The sequence below is a fragment of the Salmo salar genome, chromosome 07 (genome assembly GCF_965601325.2).
Source record: "Salmo salar chromosome 07, fSalSal1, whole genome shotgun sequence".
Taxonomy (NCBI): domain Eukaryota; kingdom Metazoa; phylum Chordata; class Actinopteri; order Salmoniformes; family Salmonidae; genus Salmo; species Salmo salar.
Window position 1 is genome coordinate 62,980,001 of NC_138297.1, and position 21,484 is coordinate 63,001,484.

The 21,484-nt window shown below is 44.0% G+C and overlaps 1 protein-coding gene across 2 annotated transcripts in view; it reads left to right on the plus strand.

Annotated features, from left to right (window-relative positions):
* Window positions 1-21,484, plus strand: part of LOC123724034 (prickle-like protein 1) — a 50,048-nt gene that overhangs the window by 10,044 nt on the left and 18,520 nt on the right. Inside the window, exon 1 of one of the 2 annotated variants that reach the window (XM_082977845.1) lies at window positions 15,819-16,118. The exons of the other annotated variant lie outside the window; for it this stretch is intronic. Coding sequence (XP_082833971.1) covers window positions 16,104-16,118 — 15 coding nt within the window. The 5' untranslated portion in view covers window positions 15,819-16,103. Of the gene's footprint in view, window positions 1-15,818; window positions 16,119-21,484 lie in introns of those variants that run through there. 2 annotated transcript variants of the gene reach the window in all.

The window sequence follows — 21,484 nt, forward strand, 5'->3', positions numbered from 1 at the left end:
AGATGTAGTAGATAAATGTATTGTGTGTTAATACTACTAAACCCACTGAAACCAGACTGGAAACCAGGATCTAAATTACATCAGGGGAAACGTCATTATCCAAAGCCAGTCAACTATGAAATCCAACATGTGAGGGCTTAGGGTGTGTGTGTGTGTGTGTGTGTGTGTGTGTGTGTGTGTGTGTGTGTGTGTGTGTGTGTGTGTGTGTGTGTGTGTGTGTGTGTGTGTGTGTGTGTGTGTGTGCGTCCATGTGCATTTCCTCCTGAGAAAGCCCTCCAGAGAATCCCCCTGGGGTTCTGAAAACTTCCCTTTCAATAATACAGCCCGTTACGCCTCAGAGTCCACCTGTCGCAGATACGCATCATTACATGGTACACTGCCATGTTTCATTCCTTAGATGAAACCCTGTGGTTTGATTGGGAGGGAAACCCCTGTCTACACTCTCTCCTCATGAAGTCTCCTTCATATCCTCCTGTCTCCATCTGTTGAGGACTATCATGAGCCTGTGTTGCTGTGTGTTGAAGAGTGTCCAGACATTCCGTGTTTATGAGTGGGGGAGATGTTCCAGTGGGTGAGAACTTGCAGGTGGGTCTGACCGTCTGAGTTAACGAAGGCCGACTGAGGATAGTATGGCTCGGTGACAGAGAGAGAGGAGAGAGTGCGTGTGTGTGTGTGTGGTGTGTGTGTGTGTGTGTGTGTGTGTGTGTGTGTGTGTGTGTGTGTGTGTGTGTGTGTGTGTGTGTGTGTGTGAGCTAGAGAGATAGAGAGAGCGAGACAGTGTCACACCCTGATCTGTTTCACCTGTCTTTGTGATTGTCTCCACCCCCCTCCAGGTGTTGCCCATCTTCTCCATAATCCCCTGTGTATTTATACCTGTGTTCTCTGTTTGTCTGTTGCCAGTTCGTCTTGTTTGTCAAACCAACCAGCGTTTTTGGGTCAGCTCCTGCTTTTCCCCAGTCTCTCTTTTCTTGTCCTCATGGTTTTTGGCCCTCACCTGTCCTGACCCTGTACCCACCCGCATAACCACGCTGCCTGACCCTGAGCCTGAGCCTGCCTGCCGTCCTGTACCTTTGCCCCACCTCTGGATTACCGACCTCTGCATGACCTGACCCTGAGCCTGCCTACCTTCCTGTACCTTTGCCCCTGTTGCTGTAATAAACATTGTTACTTCGACACGGTCTGCATCTGGGTCTTACCTTGATACCTGATACGAGAGAGAGAGAGAGAGAGAGAGAGAGAGAGAGAGAGAGAGATGGAGACAGAGAGATGGACAAAGAGAGAGACAGAGATAGAGAGAGCGATAGAGGAGAGAGAGAGAGAGAGAGAGAGAGAGAGAGAGTGTGTGTGAGAGAGAGAGAGAGAGAGAGAGACAGAGCGAGAGAGAGAGATAGAGACAGAGAGAGACAGAGAGAGAGAGAGAGAGAGACAGACAGCGAGATGGACAGAGAGAGAGATAGATAGAGACAGACAGTGAGATAGACAGCGAGATAGACAGAGATAGAGACAGAGATAGAGACAGAGATAGAGACAGAGAGAGAGAGTTCTCTTCTCCAGGTCTATAATAACAGTGGTAGAGCCCCCTCACCAAAGGCTCTCTGTTGAACCTCAGTCTGACTACTAGTGACTTGGTGTGGAATGCTGCTGTGACAGAGACATGCCAAATTCATCTCTCCTCTCTCTCTCTCTCTCTCTCTCTCTCTCTCTCTCTCTCTTTCTCTTTCTTTTTCTCTCTCTTTCTATCTCGCTCCTTCTCCGTGTCATTTACAGCATAACTTAACCTACATATACAGTATAACACAGAGTAAAGCATTGTCCTGGATATTATACCATAACATTGTTATACACTGAGTATACCAAACATTAGGAACACCTTCCTAACATTAAGTTACACCCCTTTTGTCCTCAGAACAGCCTCAATTTGTTGGGGCATGAACTCTACAAGACGTCGAAAGCATTCCACAGGGATACTGGCCCATGTTGACTCCAATGCTTCCCACAGTTGTGTCAAGTTGGCTGGATCTCCATTGGGTGGTGGACCATTCTTGATACACACAAGACACTGTTGAGCGTGAAAAACCCAGCAGCGTTACAGTTCTCAATACAAACCTGTCCTCCTGGTACCTACTAACAGACCCTGTTCAAAGGCACATCAATATTTTGTCTTGCCCATTCACCCTCTGAATGGCACAATCCATGTCTCAGTTGTCCCAAGGCTTAAAAATCCTTCTTTAACCTGTCTCCTCTCCTTCATCTGCAGTGAAGTGGATTTAGGGTAACCTGGAAACATCTAGGGTAACCTGGAAACATCTAGGGTAACCTGGAAACATCTAGGGTAACCTGGAAACATCTAGGGGAACCTGGAAACATCTAGGGTAACCTGGAAACATCTAGGGTAACCTGGAAACAACTAGGGTAACCTGGAAACATCTAGGGTAACCTGGAAACATCTAGGGTAACCTGGAAACAACTAGGGTAACCTGGAAACATCTAGGGTAACCTGGAAACATCTAGGGGAACCTGGAAACAACTAGGGTAACCTGGAAACATCTAGGGGAACCTGGAAACAACTAGGGTAACCTGGAAACATCTAGGGTAACCTGGAAACAACTAGGGTAACCTGGAAACAACTAGGGTAACCTGGAAACATCTAGGGTAACCTGGAAACATCTAGGGTAACCTGGAAACATCTAGGGTAGCCTGGAAACATCTAGGGTAGCCTGGAAACATCTAGGGTAACCTGGAAACATCTAGGGTAACCTGGAAACAACTAGGGTAACCTGGAAACATCTAGGGGAACCTGGAAACAACTAGGGTAACCTGGAAACATCTAGGGTAACCTGGAAACAACTAGGGTAACCTGGAAACATCTAGGGGAACCTGGAAACAACTAGGGTAACCTGGAAACATCTAGGGGAACCTGGAAACAACTAGGGTAACCTGGAAACATCTAGGGTAACCTGGAAACAACTAGGGTAACCTGGAAACATCTAGGGGAACCTGGAAACAACTAGGGGAACCTGGAAACATCTAGAGGAACCTGGAAACAACTAGGGTAACCTGGAAACATCTAGGGTAACCTGGAAACATCTAGGGTAACCTGGAAACAACTAGGGGAACCTGGAAACATCTAGGGTAACCTGGAAACAACTAGGGTAACCTGGAAACATCTAGGGTAACCTGGAAACCTGGAAACATCTAGGGGAACCTGGAAACATCTAGGGTAACCTGGAAACAACTAGTGTAACCTGGAAACATCTAGGGTAACCTGGAAACATCTAGGGTAACCTGGAAACAACTAGGGTAACCTGGAAACATCTAGGGGAACCTGGAAACTCAGCTAACTATGTGTAGAAGCCGGTGAGCCAGCAATGTGTACATGTAGGTTGGTCATCGGGTTCCCACCCTTCTGTCATGGCTTGTGCATTATGGGAAAGTGACCACATTGTGTAACAGGGCAGTGTGTATTTGTTCCACTTGAGTGACTCTGCTCTGCTCTCTCCTCCCTGGAGGCATATCATTATGACTCTGTATACACAGAGCCTGGTCCCTGGCCTGGCCTGGCCTACATTCTAGCAGGGTACAGGAGAGCCAGCTATGGAGGGAGTCATTATGGAGTAGAATTAGGGTGATGCAACACACACACACACACACACACACACACACACACACCACACACACACACACACACACACACACACACACACACACACACACATACACACACACACATACAGTACACAGGCAGACACACATACCCACACTCACACAACCACACACACAAGCATGCAGGCACGCACACACACACACACACACACACACACACACACACACACGTACACACACACACCAATCTGAGCATGATATGCCATGAGATGTTTTGTCTTGTAGAAGTGTTCCCACGTATTCCAGTTTTCATTTAGATTCTAATGTCATTTGTTTTCTAAATGAACTGTGAATGATGTGTTATTTTAACGTGCCGTTCCGTTTCTGTTTTCTCAGCTGAAATAGGAGAAGGAAATCACTTCTTAACAGGAAGAGAGACACATGGACCACAACAACAGAATGACAAGTGTTGAACATCTGTCTCAGTTCATTTATTAATAAAGTCTGGAGCCAGAAATAACAATAATCACATAGCATCCCAAACGCCACACCATAATTTCTCCATTATGAAAACAGACCTGAGTTCAGTTCTTATCTGTTATAATCAAATAGCATCCCAAACGCCACACCATAATTTCTCCATTATGAAAACAGACCTGAGTTCAGTTCTTATCTGTTATAATCAAATAGCATCCCAAATGCCACACCATATTTTCTCCATTATGAAAACAGACTTGAGTTCAGTTCTTATCTGTTATAATCAAATAGCATCCCAAACGCCACACCATATTTTCTCCATTATGAAAACAGACTTGAGTTCAGTTCTTATCTGTTATAATCAAATAGCATCCCAAACGCCACACCATATTTTCTCCATTATGAAAACAGACCTGAATTCAGTTCTTATCTGTTATTCTTGTCGGCCTTTCTTCCTCTCCCTTGACGCTGACTGTGCCGGGGTGTGTGTGCGTGCCTGTGTGCTTGTGTGCATCCTTGCATGTGCGTGTTCGTGTCCGTGCATGTGTATGTGCTTGTGTATGTATGTCCCTACTAATCCCAGTCACCTTATTATGAGAAGCAGATGTTTTGTTGCTCATTTGGAAGGAGAGTTAAATGATTATAATTAGGGAGATGTTGAAGCATGGTTCCTTTCCTCCTCTGAGTATTGTTCTCTATGGAGGTTTACTGTACTCTACTAAACTCTGGGTCAGATCCTGTTTGGCCAGATGTTCTCTATGGAGGTTTACTGTACTCTACTAAACTCTGGGTCAGATCCTGTTTGGCCAGGTGTTCTCTATGGAGGTTTACTGTACTCTACTAAACTCTGGGTTAGATCCTGTTTGGCCAGGTGTTCTCTATGGAGGTTTACTGTACTCTACTAAACTCTGGGTCAGATCCTGTTTGGCCAGATGTTCTCTATGGAGGTTTACTGTACTCTACTAAACTCTGGGTCAGATCCTGTTTGGCCAGGTGTTCTCTATGGAGGTTTACTGTACTCTACTAAACTCTGGGTTAGATCCTGTTTGGCCAGGTGTTCTCTATGGAGGTTTACTGTACTCTACTAAACTCTGGGTCAGATCCTGTTTGGCCAGGTGTTCTCTTTGGAGGTTTACTGTACTCTACTAAACTCTGGGTCAGATCCTGTTTGGCCAGGTGTTCTCTTTGGAGGTTTACTGTACTCTACTAAACTCTGGGTCAGATCCTGTTTGGCCAGGTGTTCCCTATGGAGGTTTACTGTACTCTACTAAACTCTGGGTTAGATCCTGTTTGGCTGGGTGTTCCCTATGGAGGTTCACTGTACTCTACTAAACTTTGGGTTAGATCCTGTTTGGCTGGGTGTTCCCTATGGAGGTTCACTGTACTCTACTAAACTCTGGGTTAGATCCTGTTTGGCTGGGTGTTCTCTATGGAGGTTTACTGTACTCTACTAAACTCTGGGTTAGATCCTGTTTGGCTGGGTGTTCCCTATGGAGGTTCACTGTACTCTACTAAACTCTGGGTTAGATCCTATTTGGCTGGGTGTTCCCTATGGAGGTTCACTGTACTCTACTAAACTCTGGGTTAGATCCTGTTTGGCCGGGTATTCCCTATGGAGGTTCACTGTACTCTACTAAACTCTGGGTTGGGTCGTGCATAGCCGGGTGGTCTGCTGTGAACTCCATATGAACAAAGCTCATCTTGAATGAATGTCTGAAATAATGCTTAACAGGATGCAGGGTGGGGGGGCATTTCTATTTCCTCCTTGCTAATAGCTAACTCATTGGATTGTGAGTAAGCCTGCTTGACGATACATGAGTTACATGTTTAACTGGTGTCACTCCACAGAAATGTCACTACAGATTTCACTCTACAGAAATAAACTTTTCAATGGGATTATTTCTCTCTAAAATGAGTTTTGAGATGTCTAAAACACTGAGGGGGTCTTGGTCCTTAATAAAGCCTCTAGCTTGTCATCTCAGGGCTGAGGACGAGGAGGTGACGTCCCCTCTCACCTTTTCTCTCTTTCTTTCTTTCTTTCTTTCTTTCTTTCTTTCTTTCTTTCTTTCTTTCTTTCTTTCTTTCTTTCTTTCTTTCTTTCTTTCTTTCTTTCTTCTTCTTTCTTTCTTTCTTTTTCTTTCTTTCTTTCTTTCTTTCTCTCTCGCTCTCTTTCTCTCTCTCTCTGTCTCTGTTTCTCTCTTTCTCTCTCTCTTTCTCTCTCTCTCATAAAGGCCTATCCAGGTTTTTATTAGCTGTGTAGTAGCCCTGTGCCAACTCCCTGTCCTCTGTCTCTCAGTCAGTCTAATTTAATATTGTTAACTGACACATTCCACTTAACGAGTCTAGAAGTCACTCTGACCTTTGTCTCTGCTGTTGAAAGGTGATCCCTCTCTCTCCTGCTGAAAAGGTGATCTCCCTCTCTGCTGCTGAAAAGGTGATCTCCCTCTCTGCTGCTGAAAAGGTGATCTCCCTCTCTGCTGCTGAAAAGGTGATCTCCCTCTCTGCTGCTGAAAAGGTGATCCCTCTCTCTCCTGCTGAAAAGGTGATCTCCCTCTCTGCTGCTGAAAAGGTGATCTCCCTCTCTGCTGCTGAAAAGGTGATCTCCCTCTCTGCTGCTGAAAAGGTGATCCCTCTCTCTCCTGCTGAAAAGGTGATCTCCCTCTCTGCTGCTGAAAAGGTGATCTCCCTCTCTGCTGCTGAAAAGGTGATCTCCCACTCTGCTGCTGAAAAGGTGATCTCTCTCTCTGCTGCTGAAAAGGTGATCTCCCTCTCTGCTGCTGAAAAGGTGATCTCCCTCTCTGCTGCTGAAAATGTGATCTCCCTCTCTGCTGCTGAAAAGGTGATCTCTCTCTCTGCTGCTGAAAAGGTGATCTCTCTCTCTGCTGCTGAAAAGGTGATCTCCCTCTCTGCTGCTGAAAAGGTGATCTCTCTCTCTGCTGCTGAAAAGGTGATCTCCCTCTCTGCTGCTGAAAAGGTGATCTCCCTCTCTCCTGCTGAAAAGGTGATCTCTCTCTCTGCTGCTGAAAAGGTGATCTCTCTCTCTGCTGCTGAAAAGGTGATCTCCCTCTCTGTGCAGCTGACTTGAAACCCCCTTCTCTCTCAGTATGAGTGAATCCAAAGTCATGGTCTCTCCAGCTGTCCTACACAGACCTGTCCTCATCCTGACAGTAACCCTGTCCTCTAAAGCTGTCCCACACAGACCTGTCCTCATCATGACAGTCTACTCTGTCCTCTATAGTTGTCCCACACAGACCTGTCCTCATCCTGACAGTAACCCTGTCCTCTAAAGCTGTCCCTCACAGACTTGTCCTCATCATGACAGCACCCTGTCCTCTAAAGCTGTCCCACACAGACCTGTCCTCATCATGACAGTCTACTCTGTCCTCTCTAGCTGTCCCACACAGACCTGTCCTCATCATGGCAGTCTACTCTGTCCTCTCTAGCTGTCCCACACAGACCTGTCCTCATCATGACAGTCTACTATGTCCTCTATAGCTGTCCCACACAGACCTGTCCTCATCCTGGCAGCTTACACTGTAGTTTATGGTCCACAATGTGTCCCCACCTTCCCTAAACAGAGATGGGATTTCTAGCACCACCCTCTCAAAACAGTTAAGACTGGTTGATTAGTCAAACCAACCGGTTGGCCAATGGCACAAGAGCATTGAATTGATCTATTAACAAGATGTGAGTGTCCATTTCCTAAACTTTATGATGGGAAGCTCCGTCCATCCACTAATGCAGTCATTAGAGCTCTGTGAAGGTGAATTCCTCAACAGGAGAACAGATCCTCATTAGTTCCTTAGTGAAGTAGTAACAGTGTGTGAAGGTCCTAACCTCACTCCATTCTAATTCTCAGCAGCTATAGAGGAGATCGTCACACTCTTTAGGAGGAACAAAGTAATGGCCCTGTATAAAATAACTTTCTCTGTAAACTCCACTTAGACACCATTGTTTCTCAACTCTGCCCAGGACCCTTAACGACTAACTAGAGGGTGAAATCAATGTTTCTTTGTGTACTGCACTATAGCCTGCAGGGACAGCAAATCTTAGAGTGGCATTGGATAGATAATATCATTTGCAAGTGCATTTTTCATTGAGTTTGTCTGCCTTTTATTGGGGAAAAGACACATGTATAAACTCAGCTTGGTCTATAATGTATTTTCATACTTGATTCACCTCGTTTATGGATGTTGAAGACAGAGTAACCCAGGATGACTTTCTTTCATTGGAGACTCAGTTCGGTCTATAATGTATTTTCATTCTTGATTCACCTCATTCATACTCCATTACATGGATGTCAGCCTAGGTTGTTTGGGGACTCCCGTCTCCGCTGTGAGTGAATGGAAAGCTGCAGTAACCCGCTGTGCTATTTGGTTGAACCTTTAAACTCTAAAGTGGGATAATTCCTCAATATAATGTAATCCAGTCATAAGCAGTCAAGGGATTTATAGAAAAACCACTTAACCACAGCATAATTCTCGAACATGTCCAGGGATATGACGCAGGGCAACGTAGCGCCGCAGGGAAAGATTGACAGATATTTAGAATTCCAAAGACTTGAAGTAAAACCTGTAGAGAGAAATAAAATACATTACATTTAGAGGTGGCATTATTTTTCCTAATCAAAGTGCCTCTACTGGGAAGCATAGATAAATCCTATAGCAATCAATCCTGTAACAAAGTCTGTTGGTGTCTATGTTCATCTGTTTTGGTGTCTTCAGTCCTGCCCAGTGCCCTGCTTTAATAATCTATGTAAAGAAAAAACTATTTATATTTTCATAATACAATAAGTGGTGATTATATTATTTGTATAAAATAAATCCTATAACAAGGTTGTTATCATCCTGTCAAGCCATAATGTCCACAGCCCTGCCCAGTGTTCTGTTTTCAAACCAGCAGACATGATTGAATCCCTTGGTAAAACATTATGAGCAGGAATGACTGCTACATGACCAAGGGTTTCAACTCTGTCTGCGCCAGCCTCAACCCAGCAGTGAGACAATTAGAAACTGGAAAATGAGGTTACTCAAAGGCTAGCAGGATTACAAGGGCAGCGGCGTGGAAGATCTGTTTAGCCACTGCTACTCTGAGTGTGGAGAGGCTAGCAGAGTTATCCTGGGTTGTGTTTCCAAGTGGCACCCTATTCACTATAGTGCACTACTTTGACCAGAGCCCATAGGGAACAGGGTGCCATTTGGGACACACATATAGTTTAATTTGGAGAGTTTTCAGCTCTCGGAGCCTCCGGCGCTGCAGATCACAGTCAGAGCATTGAGTTTTATTAAGTTGTATTGGGTTTTATTAAGTTGTACTGGGTTTTATTAAGTTGTACTGGGTTTTATTAAGTTGTATTGGGTTTTATTAAGTTGTATTGGGTTCTGTTAAGTTGTATTGGGTTTTATTAAGTTGTACTGGGTTTTATTAAGTTGTATTGGGTTTTATTAAGTTGTATTGGGGTTTGTTCAGTTGTATTGGGTTTTATTAAGTTGTATTGGGTTTTATTAAGTTGTATTGGGTTTTATTAAGTTGTACTGGGTTTTATTAAGTTGTATTGGGTTTTATTGTGGTTTCTGTTGACGTGGAGGTGTTGACAGGGACTGTGTCCACCGTTGACAGGGACTATTAAGTCTTGGCACACAGCTCTCTGCTTTACGATCAGTGTGTGTGTGCTTGAGTGCATGCGTATGTGTGGTGTGTGTGTGTGTGTGTGTGTGTGTGTGTGTGTGTGTGTGTGTGTGTGTGTGTGTGTGTGTGTGTGTGTGTGTGTGTGTGTGTGTATGTGTGTGTGTGCTTGAATACATGCGTATGTGTGTGTGTGTGTGTGTGTGTGTGTGTGTGTGTGTGTGTGTGTGCGTGCGTGCGTGCGTGCGTGCGTGCGTGCGTGCGTGCGTGTGTGTGAACTGTGTGAACTCCTGAGGAGGACCTTGACAATGCAGGGAAAGTGAATGACAAGTCAATCTGCATTCCAATGGAGGAGGAAGACCCAGACAGGGCTAAATAGTAGGATCACTAGCCAGGGGACAGGTTAGGTTAGGAGGCTGAGGAGGCTGTTATGGTTACAGTCAGACAGGGGACAGGTTAGGTTAGGGGGCTGAGGAGGCTGTTATGGTTACAGTCAGACAGGGGACAGGTTAGGTTAGGGGGCTGAGGAGGCTGTTATGGTTACAGTCAGACAGGGGACAGGTTAGGTTAGGGGGCTGAGGAGGCTGTTATGGTTACAGTCAGACAGGGGACAGGTTAGGTTAGGGGGCTGAGGAGGCTGTTATGGTTACAGTCAGACAGGGGACAGGTTAGGTTAGGGGGCTGAGGAGGCTGTTATGGTTACAGTCAGACAGGGGACAGGTTAGGTTAGGGGGCTGAGGAGGCTGTTATGGTTACAGTCAGACAGGGGACAGGTTAGGTTAGGGGGCTCTTGGTTCTTAGTGTGTTTGTCTGGGCATGTTGAGCAGTGGTTTAGTTGTGCAGTGGTTCTGTGGGTTCTAGAATAGTTCAACTAGAAGTGAATTTTGGGTCATTCCAGATGTGACAAAGTCCAGATGAAATCTAGAGGGATGAAATCTAGAGGGGTGAAATCTATAGGGGGTATGCTAGGACATGTTGATTGTATAGAGGAGGATTGTAGTTCATGTTTTAGTTTGATAGTTCTATTGACCATTTTATCTCATCAAACTGAACTACAGAACATAATAATCTATATTTTATCTCACCAAACTGAACTACAGAACATAATAATCTATATTTTATCTCATCAAACTGAACTACAAAACATAATAATCTATATTTTATCTCACCAAACTGAACTACAGAACATAATAATTTATATTTTATCTCAGCAAACTGAACTACAGAACATAATAATCTATATTTCCAGTGCAAAGGTTCTTGTATTAATAGGATGATGTTATCTCCTAAGACATCAGATGAGGAAATGGCTTCTGATGAATAGTTATATACCCTGATAAAATAATCATTAGGTGGCTGATTGGATGTGGAATCACGAGTCACTTTAATAATGTTTACATGCTGCTTTACTCATTTCATATGTATATACTGTATTCTATTCTACTGTATTTTAGTCAATGCCACTCCGACATTGCTCGTCCAAATATTTATATATTTCTTAATTCCATTCTTTTACTTTAGATGTGTGTGTATTGTTGTGAATTGTTAGATATTACTGTACTGTTGGAGCTAGGAACAGAAGCATTTCACTACACCTGCAATAACATTTTCTAAATATGTGTATGTGACCAATAAAATGTGATTTGATTTGTCCTGTTTTACACATGTACCAGTGTGTATTAAAACGTGTTAATTAGAGATGTGTTTTATTCCAACACCCCCTGAGACACCCTCTGAGAGCGGGGTCACGGCCAGTGTCCTGACTGATGAGCCATGGGACTTTATCCCCTATCTATCCTTAGTAGTGATCTGACCTGTGTGATGTGCAGAACACTGGTAGCTAAACGTCTCATTAGGAGCTAACTCCGGCTATCTCTACTGTGCTAATTCAAACACTTAACAACATGGTCGTCCATCTGAGCACATCAATGACCACATTAACACATCATCCCTCCTCTAATACACAGCTCTGATAGACACCAACAGTATGTGAATGATGTTATCCGGCACAGGAAAATAGACACCTCTTTGAATACAGGAAAATACACATGTCTGGGATAACACATCTTTGACTTGTAAACCTGTTTTGTCTAGGGGAGTCGAGGGACACTGCTTTCTGTTTTGTCTAGGGGAGTTAAGGGACACTGCTTTCTGTTTTGTCTAGGGGAGTTAAGGGACACTGCTTTCTGTTTTGTCTAGGGGAGTTAAGGGACACAGCGTTCTGTTTTGTCTAGGAGGCGAGGGACACTGCTTTCTGTTTTGTCTAGGGGAGTTAAGGGACACAGGGCACTGTTTTGTCTAGGAGGCGAGGGACACTGCTTTCTGTTTTGTCTAGGAGGCGAGAGACACAGCTTTCTGTTTTGGGACTGTAGGTATATTAGTTTGGAATCTGACTGGGTCTCAGGTTTACTGACCATAGCCCTGACTGGTTAGAAGTTAGACTGGGTTGTGAATGGAGAGAGGCAATAGGGAGATGGCTGGATTGGATGACAGCGTGAGTGTGTGTTTGTGTCTGACAGTGGTATGTGTGACAGTGCCAAAGGTTACTGCATAAACCCTTCATTAGCTACATTGACTCGAAAGGCTGCGGACATCTGAATACCAGCCAAGGCATCATTCACTCAGAGCATGTCCGATGGCCTGGCACGGTGCTGAAATATCTCCATTATCCCCACAATGGCCACCCAGGGGAAGGCCAATGGGGTTTACAATGGGAAGGAAGGAAACTGGCAGGAAATACACCCTAGGTGTTTCGCTACATTACTTCCTCCTCTTGACTGAGAAAGCACTGAGGTATGTTTGGTTCTTCACTGTTTCACAGTGTGGATTGGGACCGACGGTTCTGCTATTCTGGACTGGAGGAAGCAGGAAAGGCTGGGATGGTGGGACATACACACACACCCTGTCCCAGGAAGCAGAGCAGACGACAAGGTCAACTGCCTCTTCTGTTTCTGAAGGGCTTTCTCTGAACAACCCCACGGTGGCTTCTGGCCACAAGCCCAGCCTACATCTGAATGGATAATATCTCCTTTATTGTCTGAAAGAAAGAGCCTCTATTCCTGGGAGTATTTGTTTCATCTTCAGGCATTTTGTGACCCTGTCATTGTCTATATTGTGAGAGGAAAAGTGGCTTTGGGGCTTTTTTGTTGGTGTCTTGGTCCAAAAAGTGACTCTTTGGTTCGGCCATTTTGATATGTTGGTCAAGCTAGGATTTGTTTTCTTACCTACCTTACTTTAACGTTTCCACCAGGAGTTTTACATGTTGATCCAGATAAATATCTTCCACTCAAAGCATGGTATTCTCTGAGCTAAGTTAAAGTGGCTTTTAGTTTGCTGTGCCAAGACCCTGGAAACCTGGAGAGTCTTTTCGCCTCTCGCTGAAAGGTATGCCAGAATTGCTCTTTGCTCTCTCTCTCACTGTCTCTGTATCTCTCTCCTTTTCTCTCTTTTCCTCCCTCCCTCCCTCACAAATCCTAAATCATAGTTATTCCTCATGTGTACCTGGTAATTTGGCATGTGACAAACTGTTCTGCTCCATTCTCCATAGACTGTGGCAGGGCGTCCTGGGGGAGGGTCCTTTGTCCCAGGCACAAAGATGGAAACACATTTGTCATTCAGCTCTTAAATGAAGCCATCAACCGCTCATGATGAGAAATGGTGTAGACCTGGTGCAAATAAAGCAAGGAAATGTCTCTCGCTTGTTTATGGACGGTCAAAATGTTGATCTCCGACCAGTAAACAACGTTCTGTCCTATATGGAATTGCGTTGAGGTTCTGGAACACATACATTTGTATCATTTAGCAGATGCTCGTTTCCAGAGCAACTGGGGATAAGTGAATTGCTCAAGCGCACGTCAACTGATTTGTCTCCTAGTTGATTGGGGATTCAAACCAGCGACCTTTCGGTAACTGGCCCAATGTGCTTAACCACTAGGCTGTCTGGTGGGAGTTCACTGCTGATGTGAAGTGTTCTGGGATCAATTGAGATGAGAGGTGACTCCTCAGTGACACTCATTCAGGCTGGGAGTAGGGGAGCTCAGTTTGGGGTTGTCTGTGGTGACATCCATATGAATAGATGAGGACATCCCTCTTCAGTTTGGGGTTGTCTGTGGTGACATCCATAGCAATAGATGAGGACATGCCTCTTCAGTTTGGGGTTGTCTGTGGTGACCTCCATATGAATAGATGAGGACATCCCTCTTCAGTTTGGGGTTGTCTGTGGTGACATCCATATGAATAGATGAGGACACACCTCTTCAGTTTGGGGTTGTCTGTGGTGATGTCCATATGAATAGATGAGGACACACCTCTTCAGTTTGGGGTTGTCTGTGGTGACATCCATATGAATAGATGAGGACATCCCTCTTCAGTTTGGGGTTGTCTGTGGTGACATCCATATGAATAGATGAGGACATCCCTCTTCAGTTTGGGGTTGTCTGTGGTGACATCCATATGAATAGATGAGGACACACCTCTTCAGTTTGGGGTTGTCTGTGGTGATGTCCATATGAATAGATGAGGACACACCTCTTCAGTTTGGGGTTGTCTGTGGTGACATCCATATGAATAGATGAGGACTCACCTCTTCAGTTTGGGGTTGTCTGTGGTGATGTCCATATGAATAGATGAGGACTCACCTCTTCAGTTTGGGGTTGTCTGTGGTGACATCCATATGAATAGATGAGGACTCTCACCATCTCAGCCTCTGCAGAATAAGTCATGGGAATATTTCATATGCTGATAAAAGATAGAAGTTCAAAGATAGATAAACGTAAAATATACAAAGATATGACGTAGATAGGAGATGGCTACAGTTTGTATCACTGTTTACGTGTCACTAGCCACTTTAATAATTACAATTGGATGTAAAAAATGTATCACTAGTCACTTTAAACAATGCCACTTTATATAATGTTTACATACCCTACATTACTCATCTCATATGTATATACTGTACTCTATATCATCTACTGCATCTTGCCATCTTGATGTAATGTATCACTAGCCACTTTATATAATGTTTACATACCCTATATTACTCATCTCATATGTATATACTGTACTCTATACCATCTACTGCATCTTGCCTATGCCGTTCGGCCATCGCTCATCCATATATTTATATGTACATATTCTTATTCATTCCTTTACACTTGTGTGTAAAGGGTAGTTGTTGTGAAATTGTTAGATTACTTGTTGGATATTACTGCATGGTCGGAACTAGAAGCACAAGCATTTCGCTACACTCACATTAACATCTGCTAACCTTGTGTATGTGACCAATAAAATCTGATTTGATTTGAAGACACTTCCAAAAGACACTTCCAAAACACTCAGCTTGCTTCCTGCAATAATTCTGAGGTCATCTATTTATTTAGCTGGAAGCAATAATGAAACAATATTTGATAAATAGCTCTTCCATTATTTCACATAATGGTTAGTGTTCTGTGTACTTGAGGTTTAAAGCTGGAACACCAGGACATCAGACTTCAACAAATGGTGCAACCGATTGAACCACAGATGTTTTCTCAACAGAGAGCCTCTGACATAACCCTGGATCTGTTCTCTGGTGAGGAGAAACCACTTGGTGATAGCAGAGGTTTGGAGAGAGAGAGAGAGAGAGAGAGAGAGAGAGAGAGAGAGAGAGAGAGAGAGAGAGAGAGAGAGAGAAGCAGAGCGTTTGTGTCTGTAAGTTGTTGCCCACTTGAGAATGAGAACGTGTACGGCTGTGCAGCGATTGGGACGCCGGTCAGTGTGTGGAAATGTTGTGGACAGTCATCTGGTCAGAGGGATGTTAGAGAGAAGGAAGGTGAGGGGAAAGGAGGAGGGGAGAGGAGGAGGGGGTGAGGGGAAAGGTCAGGGGAGAGGGGTGAGGGGAACGGTGGGGAGCTTGGCTGTGGCTGTTGATTCTTGAAGTGTATTTAAAGTGCAGTGGGAGGGCTGGAGAGAGGGAGAAGGAGGAGGGGGAGGAGGAGGAGGAGGATGAGGGAGGGGGAGGAAGGAGGGGATGAGGAGGAGGGAGATGAGGAGGAGGGGTGGAGGGGGAGGAGGGAGGGGGAGGGAGGAGGGGGCGGGGGAGGGGCTGGCCTGAGTGCCAGAGCAGGGTGAGTACAGCTCACACACACACTCACTCAGACACTGGAGACAGAAACATCACCTTCATGTGTATATGTACTTTGTGAAACCTTTTCATTTTGGAACTAGACCAATTGATTATCCTTGGTCTAACACTGAGACAGCTTGGATAGACCAACGTTGGAGGAAATTGGAGGACCCTGTGGATAGATTAGACTCTGTGGGAGTAGTGTTGTGGGCATGCAGCCGGACCTCTAGCGCTGTTGCTGAGGCTGGGAGAGTCATCTTGTGACTGAGGGGTTTGAGAAGAGAGGAGAGGACCAATGCTTTTCATAGAGGTAAGAGTTGTGCCTCGGGCTCCTTCAGATGCAACAGAGAGCAATTCATACTTTTTGGAAAGTGATTTAAAACCATTACAATGTAGAGGGAGTGGAAGCTCTGTGAATGTAGAGTTATAATTACTGGGTAGATTCAGATTTGTTATGGGTAGAGCTAACTGCTGTGAACGGATGAACGATGTGTTGGCAGAGTGAGAATGGTTAGGCTTCGTTCAGAAGTATGTGGAACGGGATGCGTGTGAGTGGTTGTTTGACGTCAACGGAGGGGAGGTGAGACAGATGAGGCTCTATATCGCTGTGTCTCTCTCTCTCCTCCCTGCCCGCTCCCACTGTCAGTGTTGTCAGCTGCCAGTATATGTATCAACAGCGAGGCAGGATGTGTATGTGCAGGTGGTCTCACTCAAACCGTGTTAGTCCCCTGTGCCACCCTATCCCTGGCCCTGACACCTATTTGGCCCTGGAATAACACTCTACATCAAGACAGGTTTTGAGGGACGACCTCTGCCTTTAGAGTCCCCTTTCCAACCATAATGATCTAGCTACATACTACATAGGGTTAGGGTTAGATATACTCCTATCTTTAGGGTTATGGTTAGAGAAACTCCTACATATGTGTGATTATATTAAGATCCTACATCTGTAGGAGTCAGTGACTCTTGTCTGCTTGACTGTTTTCACTATTTGCTCTGATTGTGTTTCTATTGTGTTCTGCCTATATGCAGGGATTCATCATATTCTTCAGTGTAAATCACTACAGCTGTAAATGCTATCTGGTAGTAATAACAAAAACATCTCCGTACACTGTATTTGATATGCCAGGATATTGCCATATGAAATCTGTTATAGGCATTCATTTTTAAACTAATGTAATAATTTGCATTAGATAAATAAAATATTATTTGCAGTCATTACGTAACATAATATTGAACTCAAAACACCAAAGAATAAGCAAAACATTTCAGCATTCACAATAAACTTAAAATGGAGATGACTGTGCAATGAATCTCACACTCATATTTTCTGTTCTCGTAAGTACCAATACTTTATATTTGGAGAACAATTTCATAGTCCTTGTACCTCCTGCCATCTATTGCTTAGGTTACTTGTGCAACCAATGCAAGTAAGCAGCTGTTTGACTGGTGTCGTCCGTCTTCTGACCGGGTGTTCCGTTCAAGGATTCAGACGGTGTCAGTGTCCTGCTAGTTTGTGTTGTTGTAGATGTTTTTCCCCTCTTACGTTTTCTGTCGCTTTTTTTTACCACCAAGCATTTCTGCGTGGAGGTCATCTTAGCCCAGAGACTGTATACATTTAAACTGCCATGTTATGTTATGATCAGGTAATTATTTTACTACAAAGCCTGACCTTCAGATGTTTCCCAAATGGCACCCTATTCCCATAGGGCTCTGGTCAAAAGTAGTGCACTATATAGGGTGCCATTTGAGATGCTACCCTTCATATGTTTATTTTATTGAAACTTTATTTAACTAGGCAAGTCAGTTAAGAACAAATTATTATTTACAGCCTACCAATGCTGGGCCAAATTGTGCACTGCCCTATGGGACTCCCAATCACTGCCAGTTGTGATACAGCCTGGAATCAAACCAGGGTCTGTAGTGTCTCTAGCACTGAGATGCAGTGCCTCAGACCACTGCGCCACTCAGAGGCCTTTAGTATGTGTCAGTATAGGAACAACAGGGCCATACCCTCCAGCTGGAGTGTGTTTACATAGTGTCGATGTTGGGACTTTTTAAATGCCTTTTTCAAAAACAAAAAAGAAATGTCTTTCCCTCCGGTCGTCTCTCTTTGGCTTGGGTTTAAAGGAGCAGAGCAGGGTAGTAAGTTAGACGTTTTGTTTTTGATGAAGACACATTGTGTTATTGCCAACGGGTGACAAGGTGTAATGGGACTACCTGTGTATGTTGGCTCAGGAATCTGCTGGGGCTTTTTCCTGACTTTCCTTACTTGACTTTCTAAAAGCAGAGGTTGGGGTAAAGAGGATGGGGGATGGTGGGGTTAGGAATAAATTCACAGGAGAATTTCTTAGATTCTTTCACAGGGAAATCTTCTCTTGGTGTGGTCAGAACTGGGCTACACAAAATGTGTTATTTTTATCCCTTGTAATTAAATGTTTGGAGGACAACATATTTCACGTCTAGACGCTGTGCTAGCAGGCTATTCCCAGAAATCCATCACAGTTTTCTCTTGAGGACATGACCTAGACAATTATTGTAATGACAAGCCTTTAGCAAATGGCTCTCTATCTGTCCGTCCATCTCGTGACTCGGTTGCTTGGCCGTTGGATAATGTCTCAAGGGTACTTAGGGAAAGTGTTTTACCTCACGCAAGGAAAGGCATTGAGCACCTACTGTAGCAAGAAAGGGCATCTAAAATTGGGCTACTTTTTAGTGGATTGGGCAGGATATTGGCTCTGATTGTGCGGGAAAGAGTCAATAGAATCTGGCAACCATAGAAATCCATATAAAACATACAGTTATTGAATTATAGAACATATTGGGGTGGCAGGTTGCCTAGTGGTTAGAGCATTGGACCAGTAACCAAAAAGTTGCTGGATTGAATCCCTGAGGTGACAAGGTAAAATCTGTCGTTCTGCCCCTGAACAAGGCAGTTAACCCACTGTTCCCCGGTAGGCTGTCATTGTAAATAAGAATGTGTTCTTAACTGACTGGCCTAATTAAATATATATATATCTGTGCTGTCAACACTGAGTACTAATAATACCACAGAGACCTCAGGTTGTGTTAGATTAGAAGAACTAATGAGGGATATCTTTATCTGGTCCTACTTGGTAAAACGCTGGCATAGCCACTAGGTTGTGTTCTGTGGGTGAAATGAGCACAGTTCCAGTTTTACAGCTTGAGCTTTTAGAACCCTTTTTGCATTTGTTGGTTAGAAGCTGCAGGGCTTGTTGTAACTGTATTCAATTTCAAACAAACTTTCCCCATTCATTTCTCCACAGTGATGTTGACTGGCTGAGTCAGAATGAGCATCTCTGTTTGAATGGGCTTTAGACTGGGATTAACTAATGTGAAGGCATTTAAATTACATCTCAGAATACATTAGTTGACATTAGTTTAGAGGATTTGATTTTGTGTAAATATTTTCCACAACTAGCAGGTTATTGACATGTTTTTGTTAAACTTCAAAATAAAAGAAATGAGACAGAAAGGTATTAGGCCTACATACTCAGACTCTCGGGACATTTGGTCTCTCTTGTGACAGTCCTTGTGAAGTACCTAATCTTTTAGAAGAAGGTCCCTGCTTGTGACTCAAGAGTGAACTTCCATTAAGTTTAGAGGGCGTCTGTGAAATTCAAACTTTCTCCCCAAACAAGGGTGCTTTTCTCAGGCTATTCTGGTCTTCATTTGCACGTCAAAGGAGCTCAAACAAAACAGAAGTGGGGTTTTTAACACCTCTAAGGCTTAAACCACGTTATCTGACAGCGACATAGTGTACATCCCAAATGGCACCCTATTCCCTATTTAGTGCACTACTTTTGACCAGGGCACATAGAGCTCCCTTAGAGCTCTGATCAAAAGTAGTGCACTATATAGGGAATAGGGTGGCATTTGCGATGCAGCTGGAGAGAGGGCTCTGAAGTAGGTGAACAGAGATAAGAGAGAAGAGAGTCTGAAGTGATAAACGTCTCTTGCTGTAAACCGCCACCTCCTTCTTATCAGGTCCTTTAAAATGCCTGCTTTGAAAGGTACCTAAAATGGCTGAGATTTTGTGAAAGAGTGATGTGTGCCTTAGACAATCACAGACACAAAGCCGTGTCATATAAGGAGATATCATGTCCTCGTACACGTGTACTGTGGTGTCGCCATGGACACAAGCCCCCTGTCTCCAATACAACCTCAACCTATGACCCAGCAGTGTTTCACTGTGACCAGTACAACAGGTCTCTGAATGTACTGCTCTGTGTCAGTCCCACAAGCCCCCTGTCCCCAATACAACCTCAACCTATGACCCAGCAGTGTTTCACTGTGACCAGTACAACAGGTCTCTGAATGTACTGCTCTGTGTCAGTCCCACAAGCCCCCTGTCCCCAATACAACCTCAACCTATGACCCAGCAGTGTTTCACTGTGACCAGTACAACAGGTCTCTGAATGTACTGCTCTGTGTCAGTCCCACAAGCCCCCTGTCCCCAATACAACCTCAACCTATGACCCAGCAGTGTTTCACTGTGACCAGTACAACAGGTCTCTGAATGTACTGCTCTGTGTCAGTCCCACAAGCCTCCTGTCCTTGAACAACCTGTAAACCACAGACCTAGTATAGGTATTAAATACTCAGCATTTTTTACACATGTACAGCTTTGGATGTGCCCGGTACAAAAGGTCTCTGACTCAATGTACAGTTCAGTGTCATGTGATGTTAGGGGATTTAATCAGGATTATAAAAGCAGATTCATTTAACAGTCAAGCTGTACTCCACTAACCTATCTAATATACTGCACAGGCTTAACTCTACAGTAAGGGCTGTGAGCATCCATCCAGCTCACTGTTAAACCCTACTGACCCTACATTCAGGCCAGCAGTGTTGCTGAGTTGGAGGTATATGATCTGGTACAGTGGTACTTCATGTAGGGATTCAACTCTAGGATTATATTGGCACTGTACATGATATAGCACACTACAACCTGTCATCTACTGTAACTACAACCTGTCATCTACTGTAACTACAATCTGTCATCTACTGTAACTACAACCTGTCATCTACTGTAACTACAACCTGTCATCTACTGTAACTACAGTCTGTCATCTACTGTAACTACAACCTGTCATCCACTGTAACTACAATCTGTCATCTACTGTAACTACAATCTGTCATCTACTGTAACTACAACCTGTCATCTACTGTAACTACAGTCTGTCATCTACTGTAACTACAGTCTGTCATCTACTGTAACTACAACCTGTCATCCACTGTAACTACAATCTGTCATCTACTGTAACTACAACCTGTCATCTACTGTAACTACAATCTGTCATCTACTGTAACTACAACCTGTCATCTACTGTAACTACAACCTGTCATCTACTGTAACTACAATCTGTCATCTACTGTAACTACAATCTGTCATCTACTGTAACTACAATCTGTCATCTACTGTAACTACAACCTGTCATCTACTGTAACTACAACCTGCCATTCAGATACTGTCATCTACTGTAACTACAACCTGTCATCTACTGTAACTACAACCTGTCATCTACTGTAACTACAATCTGTCATCTACTGTAACTACAACCTGTCATCTACTGTAACTACAATCTGTCATCTACTGTAACTACAACCTGTCATCTACTGTAACTACAATCTGTCATCTACTGTAACTACAAC